The sequence below is a fragment of the Dermacentor variabilis genome, chromosome 1 (genome assembly GCF_050947875.1).
Source record: "Dermacentor variabilis isolate Ectoservices chromosome 1, ASM5094787v1, whole genome shotgun sequence".
NCBI lineage: Eukaryota > Metazoa > Arthropoda > Arachnida > Ixodida > Ixodidae > Dermacentor > Dermacentor variabilis.
Genome location: NC_134568.1, coordinates 160,808,403 through 160,821,332, shown reverse-complemented (window position 1 = coordinate 160,821,332; position 12,930 = coordinate 160,808,403). Strand labels below are relative to the sequence as shown.

The window sequence follows — 12,930 nt, the reverse complement described above, 5'->3', positions numbered from 1 at the left end:
CGGGCTGGGAGAGTGTTGAGGTATCTGCACAGGAAAAACATTGATTCACAGTGGAGGAAAAGGACTAGGAAGCTTACTAGCAAGTATGCGGCCTGTAGGGTGGGCAACACAGCAACAAAGAAGGTCAAGCGGAAAGTCTGAGAGGTTGAAATAATCTCATGGGTGGCGGCAATGGAAAAGAAGCCTGCCATGAGTAACTACTTAAGAGGAAAAACGAAATCAGGAAAGAAACAATTTATGATAACTCAAAGAGAAGCTCATTACTTTTCGAAGCGAGATCAGGATGCCTTAGAACACGCACATATAAAGCGAAATATAAGAAGAAAGAAGAAGCATGAGCTTGCTGCGGTAAACTAGGGAAACTATGGAGCATGTTTTATTAGAATGTGAAAACGCCTGCCCAGCGGCCTATTTAGGCACCACTGGCCTCCTTGAAGCCCTTGGGTTCAGCGAGAGCAGTGGAAAAGTAAACATGTCCGCAGTAGGGATTAGTAAGAGGCGATTGGAGGATTGATGGAAGAAAAGCAGGGAAACGACAAAAAACGTAGACGTACAAAAGCACAGTTCGCAATAGGGGATCAGAAAATTTGGTATGGGAGTTCATAGTTCTTTTTTTTTGTTTTTTTTTATTGTTTAACGTAGGTAGGACATTAGGTAGTATAATAACTAGAGCTTGGTGGCGCAACCCACCGGCCCGTTCCAAAGGGGACGCTCATAACATCCATCCATCCAACGGCGCTCTACCGATTGGAAGACGCAGACTTTCGCTCCTGCCTCCTCGCATGCTCCTCGCAGCAGCGGCGGTGGCAAGATAAAACCATGTCGCTACCTTTTAGTTTTATTCAGGGACCTTTAATTTATCATTTCTTTATTTCAATTATTAAGTACATGTAATTTCCCCTATACTATCCTTCGTGTCTTTCTTGGCTTCTTGCGATTCAACCATGTCAATGTCACTCATACTGGCGAACGTGAAAACGTGGAAGCATTCCAATTTACCTTGACGCGTTGGAGCTTTAACTTATGCCAACAGCCCTGGCATTCATCACTAAGAAACAAACGCGTCATTAATGTTTATTCTTTTAGAGCAAAGTTTATAGCTTGTGTCGTACTCTCTTGCACCGCCCAGTGTGTCTAATAACTGCGTTCGTCCCTTGTCTTACATGCTTCTCATGTCATACCAGTTAAATTCACGCAGCTCGCTCTCGAAGTCGAGCGGTAGTGGTGCACTTTCTGTATGTAGAGGTGCTATGAAAGTTTTATTATGTAGAAAAAAAAGAACTCAGTGCCCTTCCACTCAGTGAAGAAGGATGAGCAGCGAAGCTGTGTATGCGGGCCCCTTAATGGCGAATTGCACCTCCGCCGCGGGTCGGCCCGGCATTGCACTATCTCCAAGATCGGCTCACGTATGGGGAGCGCTTAGCGCCTACTTCACCTCCGCCGCGGGTCGGCCCGGCATTGCACTATCTCCGGGATCGGCTCAGGTATGGGGAGTTTTTTTGCTTACTACGCCAACGACACGAACATTTCCTTGGACGGTAGAGGGTTACAGCTTCGCTGTAAAGAAATATTTTAATGTTCAAAGAAAGCCACGCTTAACACTTTGCCTGTCCTCGCTGCGATTTAAATGAGCGTGGCCGTAGTGTGAGAGCGTACAGCATAATCATTTCTACCACAGCCACTGTCAGGATAGCAGCTTAGTTTAGGCAAAATACGCGGAAACTTGTGATACTAACTACTCAACTCAGTGCTTTCCGTTATCGCTGGCTGCTCTTTATCAGTGTGCTCAGCATTTGGTTGAGACGCTTTGACTGCGAAAGGATTGACGAGGGTGGAACTCGTTACAGCGTCATGACCGTGTTACTGAATATGGTAACAGCCATGCGCCCATACTTTTTTTTATCTTCGCAGTGTGACAGTGGGAGTAAACGTTTCCTTCTGCAATGGAGGCTGCGAAGCCATCGCTGACACTGGGACTTCCTTGATCGCTGGGCCGTCATCTGAAATCCAGAAGCTCAACTTGGCCATAGGAGCTGCTCCTTTCACCTCGGGAGAGGTAACACTTACCTTTCCCTGATTCAATACGCCAAAATCGTCAAGGATCGCTTCATTGTCTCGACATGTAGGAAGCGACAAACGCGCAACTATAAGACTCAGCCCCCATAATCTATCGTTATGTAGCGTACCGCGACAAGCAGTTTCCCTTAGATCATTCGTTAATGAATTTCTTTTCTAATGCATCAGGTCAGCGCGAGAAGTGGGGATCAATCCAGTTCCTTAATCCAGTTTTCGAACTACCCCGTATTGCCGCGAATGTACGTCATTGTCCTGTCTTCGTGCCCACACCTACCGATCACCTCTGTTGGTGCGTGTGGTGTTGTGGTTGCGGCATGTTCGTTGATACTCAACCATTGCGTCTGCTCTTCGTACCGTGTTTCGCAGCATAGAGATACGAAGAGCAGGCTTCTTGTGGGATACATTCTTTACCTGTAGACGACTACGGGCCCTTTGCATCAGAAAACATCTGTAGGATATGTGTGCGCGTACTCGGGTGCAGCCATAGCGCAGAGAAGCTGACCTCCAAGTAAGCTTCTCTGCGCAGCGGCATTTTTGTATGAGGCCGTCAATATGACGAAACTGAGTATTAAATTTGGCGCGACACTGACTGTTAGCATAATAAAGCGGCTGTACGCGTGATTATCTCAAGTGTCTGCAGCGGACTGGCTTGCCACCACTTTTGAAACGTAATAATAACCTAGCGTCCCGAAGCTCCACTGTTTTCTAGTGGAAAGCTATAGGTTAGTTTTTACCAACTGAAATTCTTCAACGCGTAATCATGCCTAAAAATTTACTCACCATCTCGGCCCAGCGAAATTGGCTGTCCAGCGTAGCTGTCAAAACCCACCACGTACTACAACTGCTGCTGCTTTAGAGTAATGGTAATTTAGGGTAATAGTATTAATGGAAGTATTGGTCATGTTAACAGCACGTCGTGGCCCATAGAGGTTCTGCAACAACATTGACATCAGTTGCCAGGCTGGTTCTTTCATATACGGAAGGCCAAGGACGTCACTCCCCACGTCGCAAGCTGCCATCGATCGCCGTGGCAGCTTGCGCAACGGTAATCTTTATGGGGAAACGTATGCGGGGAGTGCTACGTGCTTCGCATTGTTATCAGGAGCGCCTTATCATCAAAAACATGGTTCGGATGCTTGTTCTGTGTTTGTACTTTGTTGAAACTTATGACTGTTCTGTATGTCCTATGCGTCATTCCAAAGAACGTATGCACTGTTCGCTTCCCTTTGCTGACTGATTGAAGCCTCTGCCTTACGGGGCTACGAGACACTGTTCCTGGCCTGCACTGCCGCCGGCATTGGCACACGTTTTCGCTATCGGACGCGGAAACGAAAATTACCGACCTCCTGGAGGCAAACATCTTCGCTGCAATACACAATCGTTAATTCATTTCGCCCCCTTGGAAATGTGGCCACCATAGCTGCAGGAATCGTGCCTTCGTCGGACCGCGCACTCGGCGGCACAACGTCCTATACGCTGAGCTACCGTGACAAATGGTGCTCGAATTGTTGTGGCGCAGGAAAGCTACCTTCCATGGAGTTTTTGCAGAAGATTCATCGCAGCCTACAAGTTGGGCAAGGGGCTGTGGTTCCCTTTATTTTTGATGTGTATTAGGGCTTAAACATAAATGGCGCGTTTCTGAATTATGCAATCAGCGCTTATATTGTCTCTGTTCTGTTATTGCAGTACATCGTGAGTTGCAAGTCCATACCGAATTTGCCGAACATCACCTTCACCCTGAACGGTGAAGACTTCATGCTGCAAGGAAAAGATTACGTTCTGCAGGCGAGTACTTCCGGGTTTTTTTTTTTTCGTTTCTTTTTTAGTTAACCTCTCCGTTCGCGTAGTCGTGTTTTCCAAACCCTTCTTTGGCGTTCTTGAGGAGCATGCACGTATCAGTCACGTGCCACAACCAAAATATAGTTTGAAGTCGAGAGTATGACGGAAGCCCGTCTGGTCGGGATGATGCATACTTAAAAGGAAGAGGTCCGGACACTGACCAAAATGGTTTAAAATAGTTCATGTTATTCGCACTGGCCTATAGTAACTCAGTCATTTTTTTGTTTTCCTCGTAACTCACTAATTAATACGTTTTTACCATGTCATCTGGCCTCACCTCACCAAACAAATTATATGACAATTAGCTGATAAGACGACTCTTCAGGAATTTCTCGCGGGCGAGTCGGCGTGTTGAGACGCAAAAATCAATGCAGTCTCGCCCATAATGCAAAGCAGTGTCATGAAAAACGGCGTGTGTGTATATTTTTAACCCTTTCATCTCTGTCCACTTTCTAAGCCCTATCTCCCAACCCCACTGCAGGGTAGCAAAGTGACACTTCTAACGCATCAGTGTAAATGTGGTTACTATCGTTGCCGGGGAAAACACACACACACACACACACAAATCCTTCCCTAAAGACAACGAATAGCCGAAACGTGAATAACTATTTTAAACTATTTTGGTCGGTGTCCGGACTTCTTCCTTTTAAGTACAAAATATGGTTGTAACAGATGCCGCAGTTCGGCCGCTCTGAATTATTTTTACTTGCAGTTCTTTCGTGCGCACCCAAACAAGAGCGTTTTTGAACTGAGCATCCGTCCAGGGACTACCTTAAGGGGGTGGCGGGAAGTTTTTTTTTATTATTATTATTCTTGTGGCTAATTGATTTTTCGAAACGACAAGATTTTTGTAGTATGTTAATGAAATTCATGCATTATATATGAAACGTTGAATATGTTCTTTATACGGGGAACAAATTCCGAAAGTGATATAATTGTGTACCTTATCACACGCCTTGGAGGACATTGAAGCTGATGACTTCCTCCAGTTCAGTGCAATTTTGTTTTATTAATATTAGTCGCATTGCACGTTCATTGAAATAAATTAGTCCATATAAAAAGTATTCAAAAATAAAGTATTTCAAATACATATTGTCTTTAGAGCAAAGAAAAAATTACGATGGACGCAGGTTAATGATGCTTGGTGCTGGACAAAATTTAAACACGCTTAATTGATTGAAGAGAACGCTTCGTGCTCAAAAAGCAGCACAAATAGCGGAGAGACAAAATTCTATTGGTTGTTCCACATTACTCTTTTTTTTTTTACTAGCCGAAGGGGGTGGGATGCGGTTGTCCCTAGCAGCCCCTCTCGTTTTAATCCACCCATGCATACGTCGGGAACGAAGTTACTGCAGTCAGGAATCGAACTCGCGCGGCATCGTGTTGACCAGCTGAACGCCATAACCACTTAGATGCATTGTGGCTACTTTCCGGGATGAGCGTATAGTGGTTCTAGTATAAATAATCTATGAATCGAACGTCTCCGAGCAGCGGATAATAAGCGTATCATCCGCCGTTTGAAATCATTTAACAGGAAATATTGTGACGCGGATCTTCGATGGCATGCAGCCTTACCTTTCGTTTTGATTTGAGTTTTTGAACAGACAGGCAGGAAGGAGTCGACGCAACTAAAAGTGTTGGTGGAGACACACTGTGACGACATGTTGAACAAAAACGTCCAGAGTATTTATTGCAATTCTACTCGATACGCCTGTCGACTGGCAGCGTATCGGCAGCAATGGAATAATCCCGACGATATTTTATTGCGATAGCAAATATATGGACACTCCAGGCGAATTTCCGCCACCGTCGGCGTCGCCGTGATGTTCCGCATAAAGTCCAAGTGCGATAAAATCGCGGCATGCGCGCTATATGCTGAAGGTGCGAGCGAAAGCTTGTGAGAGTGAGCCGGGAAATATGGTGGCTTGAGGCGGCGGGTAGAGGAAGGCGGGCATGGTGCGCGCCGTGTAATGATACGCGCAAGGAAGGCGGGGGGGAGGACATGTATACGCACTAGGAGGGGGAGGTCTACGCTATACGCCTCCGCTGAGCAAGGCCTATCTTGTTGCGGCAACCGGTATTTGTTCTTCCTGTTTCATTTACTGCACGTCACCGTCGTCACAGTTTAAACAAGATTCGCGCCGACGAAACACTTGTTCCTGAGCTAGCTATAGTTCACCTAAGAGATGCTGAAAGGCGCCAAATAATCCGCACAAGGAAACCGGGCACACAACCACCTCCATAATGTCGTGCGCCTTCCCTTTGTATTTCTCGCACTGTCCACGATGCCTTCGAGGACAGTTTATCATGGGTTTGCCAAGAAACCCAGCTAATGTCCACGTTTTCAAAGCGGCTCATCGAAGAGTGCCCACCCGTCGAAACAAATTCCTATCACTCGAAAGTTAAATGTGAAGCGCGTGCGCATGAAGTAGAATCTTGCTGATTAGAAATTCGTTTCCCTACGAAAACACCTTAGAAGCCTATATTGCGTGACCGTGAAATGGCAAATAGGCAAGAAGAAAAAAAAAAGCGATCCTCTGAAATGAGAGACAGAGAGAGTCGCCCACGTGCTGCTCCTCATGGGGTACGGGATGAGGGATTGAAAGGCCCTAAGAGAGAGAGAAGGGGGTTAGAAATTAGAAAAACATATAATTGATTACAAGCAATTCTTTACGTATACAAGTCTGGTCCAGCATCAGGATTGGCTGGGATATGTTCTTACGAACAATCCTAGCATTAGAGTTTAGTGTTTGAGTCAACTGCATTTGCAAGATCATTAATGTATAAAAGTAGCGGTCCGAGTACACTACCTTGTGTTACTCCCGATGTCACTGGTAGACAGTCAAACTGTTGCCCGTCGATCGCTACATACTGTTTGCAATTGCTCAAGTAATCAGTAACCCAATGTGTAAGAATAGGTAGAAGCATTACACTTCTTAATTTCATTATGAGTGAATCCTGAGGTACACGGTCGAATATATTGCTAAAATCTAAAAGAATCATGTCTACTTGTCCGTTAATCTCAAGAGAAGAGGCTAGTGAGTGAATCACCGTAATGAGCTGGCTTACCGTTGAGCATCCTTTTCTGAAGCCATGGTTGTGTCGCTGTATCAAATACCGGCCGCGGCGGCAGCATTTTGATGAGGGTGAAATGCAAAGACACCCCTGTCCCGTGCATTGGGGGCACGTTAAAGACCCCCGATGGTCAAAATTAATCCGGAGTCCCCTACTACGGCGTGCCTCATAATCAGATCGCGGTTCCGGCACGCGACACCACATAGTTTCCTTATTTTTATTTTTTTGCCGTGCTGGTGAGGTGTTAGAGTTGAGTGTTTCTCGAGAAACTGGTTAATTTGTTTATTGGTGATATTCTCAATTAACTTACAACAAGACGGTCTTAAATACAGGAACGATTCGGGCTGTCTTCCAGTCATCAGGTAATTTGCCATTTGCCAGCGACGTACAGAATCATTAAACAAGAAATTGTCTAGCAAGATAGATTTCTGTCACAAGTGTCGCAGAAGCGATATATATATATATATATATATATATATATATATATATATATATATATATTGCACCTCTGCTGGCCTTGCGTTCTCGTCCGCCGCTAGCACTCACCCCGTTAACGAATTGGTTCTCGCGCAGGTGAGCCAGACGGGCATCCCCCTCTGCTTGAGCGGATTCATCGGCCTGGATGTTCCGGCTCCCATGGGGCCCCTGTGGATCCTTGGCGACGTTTTCATCGGCCGCTACTACACCATCTTCGACAGGGGCAACGACCGCGTCGGATTCGCCGAGTCCCGCTAGGCGTCGCCGAGCTCGAAACTTGTCATTCCTCCCAATGGAGGCCTCGCAGAGACAGTTTCGATATATTTGTTTTGTCCGACCGTTTTGTGTGTGCTATCACAGCTTCGCATCGCACATTCCTACAAAGCTTGGACGCACCTTCCGATGCAAAACCCATCGCAGTCCACTAACTGCGAGCGCTTTCACATCGTGGCCTCGAAATCCTTTATGAACAAATTTCACGATTTGCATCTGGTCAAAATAAAGCAGCAGTCATTTCATCCGAAATGTTTTGTCGAAGGGCGATGGTGTTATTTTTTCCTAATGAACACACGAGGAGTAGGCTGTGGTAAGAAGTGAAATGTCGCTTGCATGACGAGCTTCGCCGAGTTGCGCCTTTGTCTTCCTCCTCCAATCCGTTCCACATTCCCGTCCAACGACCCATGCGGTCAGTAAGTTAAAAAAGCAAGAAAGAAACTACTCGTAAATAAATTACGCTGGTGCCCGCGCCGCTTGCACACGTGGCACCTTCTGCCACAACATTTTTTCTGAGCATGTCAGCGCTCTACTCATCGATGCACCGATTTCCCGAAAATATTTCCATCCGTGCAGCGTACGGTGCCTCCGTGTGCACTTATTCGCCAGCAACATTCATGCACCGTTTTTAGTTATGGTATTACAAGCACTGTCATTCGTTTCCATGATCACGTAAGTGTACCGTCACAAGATCGCGAGGGAGCCGGTTACGAGGTGAAACCCTGATGACAGATTACGAGATCAAGTTGCTGACTGCATCACTGCTGTCGCCAGTACAAATAATCCGCAAATCGTGTCCAGCCATCAGTTATTTTTTACAGTGAAGCTGTTTATGCGGACCCTGTGCCGCCATTGTCGGACTTCGCTAAAATTGCTCAAGATTATTCAATCACGACGCGCATATGTCGAGACAATGCGTGCACATGTCAGGCACATTGCCCGGACCCCTTGCCACCACCTCGCCGCACTCACCATGCAAAGACCCCGCACCTCACTTAGCATAACTGTCAGTGCATATCGAGCCTCGCTTACATTGGGGTACACACCTGAGGCAAGATCGGTGTCTCCTCCATGGTGTCTGTGCTGTTCTGAAGTACACCTCAGATTTCCAGGACTTCAGAAAAAGTCAGATTTACCACCGCCGGTACTAAAACAATTGAGCTTACTCCTGTTGTACAAGAGGTACAATAGCCACGTACACATCTACACTCACGGATCGACCAGTTCTGGCGGTGCTGTATTTATAACGACAAGAGGAATAACACTGCGACTCAAGACGTCGCATGTCACGACGTCCGTGGCTGCAGAACTCACAGCTCTGCGCAGTGCGCTTCAATTTATTGACACGGAGAGTCCTGGGACATGGGCCATGTTTTCCGACTCAAGACCGGATTTACACAGCAAGCAGTCAGTTCTCAGACGTGGAGCCCACGAACAGCTAACATACGAAACTGTCAAACTTCACCGCGACGTCAAACAGAAAGGCCACGAAACTATTTTCCAGTGGCTACCTGGCCATTGCGGGATCAGGTGTGGGGTTCTCACCCGTGCTCTTGGGACAAAGGAGCGACAACACAGTAGTGCAAACAATCACAAGGGCATTTATTGCACCTTTCATAGACTAATGCCTGCTAGCCGAGTCGCTATCCACAAAACATGCCCATGGGCGGGCGACAAATCGCGGAAGTCTGACTCACCGCGACCGGATAACAAGCGAATAAGTTCGCCCCATGCTGGATCCCAACGTCTGGTCGTTCGCGCGTACGGTCACGCAAACGGTGGCGCGTTCGAACGATCGTGTTCGTCCATTCCGGGGTAGGCATCGCGAGACGGTCTCGCAGAAGCATGGATCGGCGCACGCGCAGAACGCCCGCGCAGCTTGCCGACCCGCGCCAAAGAGGAAGGACCTTCTACTTTTTGCGGCCAAGTAACCCCGCCGTTACGTGGCGTTAGCAGAGCAGAGCGCCATTTCTCGTGCTACCCTGCAAGCACACCGACTGCCGCATTAAAGCCACGCGGCGAAGCTGGATTACAGGAGACGGGAGCTATGCGAGAAAACAACATATCAGGGGACGCGAGAGAGTCGCGCATCCCCACACAGTGGAAATTATGAAGCAGACAAAGCTGCCCGAGAGTCACATCAAGAACACAGCGTTCCCATTCCTCTTTCTAGGATTGACGCTGCAAGGCAGCTTCGTCACCTGGCACGCAAACCTTCTTTAACAGAGTGTAACACTCCAAATATAAGGCGCACCAGGTTGTACGAACTGAACCCTTCGCTCCAACTTCGACCACCACCCGGGCTTCACCGACGTGAAGCATCGCTTCTATACCGGCTGTGGTTGAGAGTGGTTTTCACGAAGGCGTACACTACTTTGATTTGAATTACCGACAGTGCTGCATGCGACGTCTGCGGCGTCGAAGAGAACATCGAACATTTATTGTACCGTTGTGATCTATTTCAGTCGGAAATACGATCGGCCGTTGTCTGTGCAGGTGCTACTTGAAGACCGTCTCCATCGCTCGTCGGCCCACAAAGCTGTGAAGGCACTTAGCTTTCTTGAGGGCGACTGGCCTATGTGAACGCCTCTGACTCGCTCAAGCCCTCCGCACGCGTGGGCGAGCTCACCGCGGCTTTCCTCCTCCTCCTCCCTTTTTCTCTCTGTCTTATCTTTCTATTCCCTTTTTTTCCCGTCTCTCAGAGTAGGGTAGCCAACCAGAAACATTTCTGGTTAACATCCCAGCCTTTTCTCTCTATTTTCTTCTCCTCCTCGGAAGAAGTGACGGTAGAGAGCATCTGCGTTTTCTGCTGTTCCACTTTTCTGTAGCTTTTTAATATTGTGTGTACACAGTGATCGCATCGTCCTTCGGGATGGCGGGCACACGTCCCGTGCAGCTTCCCGTCGACGCAGTTGACCCAGCTGCTGCTCGGCCGGTTGGTGCCCTCTGTGCTACGGCCGTCACCGACGTGGAGCTTCCAGATTCGGCAGATGACTCCACGGTGACTGAGATGGATTCCGACAGTAGCAGCTTCACGCCTGTTGAATCGCGCCGCCTGAAAAGGAAGTTGTGCCGGACATCAACAGCTGGTGAGTCGACTACAAAGACTGTTGACAAACTTGGCGCGTTACGCCGGACATCAGCAGCGAGGGAGTTGCCTGCAGAGAATGTTGACGCACCTGACGGGTTCTCTGTGGCTTTCGTAGCCACAACGGAGACGGCTAATTTGAATACCATCAACAGACAGCGGCTGTCCCAATTCTTCGACCAGCTGATTCCGGGACAAGTCCAAGAGGTCAGAATCAACGCTTGGAAGAATGTCCTTACGGTAGATGTGAAATCTCGGGCGTCCGTGGACAAACTGAAAGAAATTGGAGTGTTAGGCGGTATGCCGGTCCGCCCCTATCTCTCTCACGGAAAACGGACTTCCGCTGGAGTTATTACAGACGTAGACCCTGAAATAACGGACAGCGACCTGCGGACACTCATCAAATCTACGGCCAAGATAGTCGACATTCATCGTTTCGGCCGATCACAGTGTGTTAAAGTAGTTTTTGAAGCCGACTCTATCCCATCCCACGTCAAGGTGGGCTATGTGCGGCATCCTGTCCGTCTGTATGTTCCCAAGCCTGTTCAATGCCACAAATGCAACAGGATTGGCCATGTGAGTGCTGTTTGCAGAAACGAAATATCCTGCCTTCGATGCGGCGGATCACACCAGCATGACACTTGCAAGACGGAGACAGTCAAGTGCACCAACTGCTTCGGCGCTCATGAGGCGACGGCTAAAGACTGTCCTAGGATGAAGAACGAGAGGCTTATCCTGAAGAAGATGGCAAAAGACAACTCAAGTCACCAAGAAGCGGCCGCGTCTATTCGTCGCCGCAAACGTCGTTCCCGACACCGACGCCCAGAGTCACACGTCACTAGTCTGTCTCAGCCGCCGTCACAGCAACTCTCAGCTCCGTTGCCTCAACGTATTGAGCCGCAGAACGATAAGACGCCGCCTGCTGCAGCGCCCCATATTACCACGGTGGTTCAGAAAGATGCGGGTACATTATCCACCTCCTCTGATGTGGAATGGCCTGCTCTGTCATCCAAAGTCGTCGAACCAACGCGTCCATCATTCCATGCCGGTCCAGCGGACAATAAGGACAAGCCGGAAGGCCAGCAGGTGAACGTTCTTCTGAAACAACTTTTACATTCCATGCGCACGCTGCTTTCAGGCCTTAGTACGCCAACAGCAAGGGTTGTTGTTAAGTTTTTGGATGCAATTGAGCCGCTCTTGGCGACACTGCAGTGATTCATTATGGCGCTACCACACAACCCCTCCTCTGTGTCGATGCACATACGTCGCAGTGTAGTGATGCAGTGGAATGCCCGAGGCCTGCGTGGTCGCCTAAGTGACTTCCGACAGCGCGTCCAGAAATACCGCTTCCCCGTAATTGTTATACGTGAGCCCAACATGCCTTCTGCTTTCCGCCTTTCTGGATATGTATTGCTGTGGTCTCGAGAAGCTGATGAAACCAGCAAGGTATTAGTGTGCATACGCCGAGATATTCCACACTACCGCCTTGTCCTCCAGCACCACAACACGAACCACTACATTTGCTTGACGTTAACGCTTAAAGGGCGGGTCTTCTCGATACTCGGCGGCTATATTCCACCCAGAGATCACATTGATTTCTCGTACCTGTCCTCAGCAATCCAGAGTTGCACAGCTCCCCATATTATTGTGGGCGACTTCAATGCTCATCACCCCCAATGGGGAAGTACAGTAATGAATAACCGAGGCAAAGCCTTGTCCGACTTTATGCACTCACAGGATTTCGTCAATATTAACGATGGCTCTCCTACGTTTCTGCGTGGCACGTCCTATAGTAGCTGCTTGGACCTGACGTTTGTTTCCTCACGACTACAGTCTTCTATTAGCTGGTTCAGTGATGTGGAAACACATGGCAGTGATCACATACCAACGTATATCTGCGTCAAGTGGTTCGCACCTACCACTTCGTCTCATGTGCGGTGCACTGACTGGCCCACTTTTAAGACATTCGTGGAGAATTCCTGTGCGAATCTCGAGTCACCAACGCAAATAGAAGACTTGATCACGTCCGCCCTCGGTGAGGCCACGCGGACCATATGTGCACCTTCACCGGGGTCTCCTATCGACGTGGAATTCGAGAGGTT

General features: G+C 48.2%; 1 protein-coding gene across 1 annotated transcript in view; it reads left to right on the top strand.

The window, feature by feature from the left end:
* cathD (cathepsin D) overlaps window positions 1–7,992 on the top strand; it is a 28,728-nt gene extending 20,736 nt beyond the window's left edge. The window contains exons 5-7 of the mRNA XM_075698747.1: window positions 1,912–2,056; window positions 3,763–3,861; window positions 7,564–7,992. Of these exons, the coding sequence (XP_075554862.1) occupies window positions 1,912–2,056; window positions 3,763–3,861; window positions 7,564–7,725 (406 nt within the window). The 3' untranslated portion in view covers window positions 7,726–7,992. The remainder of the gene's footprint in view (window positions 1–1,911; window positions 2,057–3,762; window positions 3,862–7,563) is intronic.
* Window positions 7,993–12,930: the final 4,938 nt, after the last annotated feature.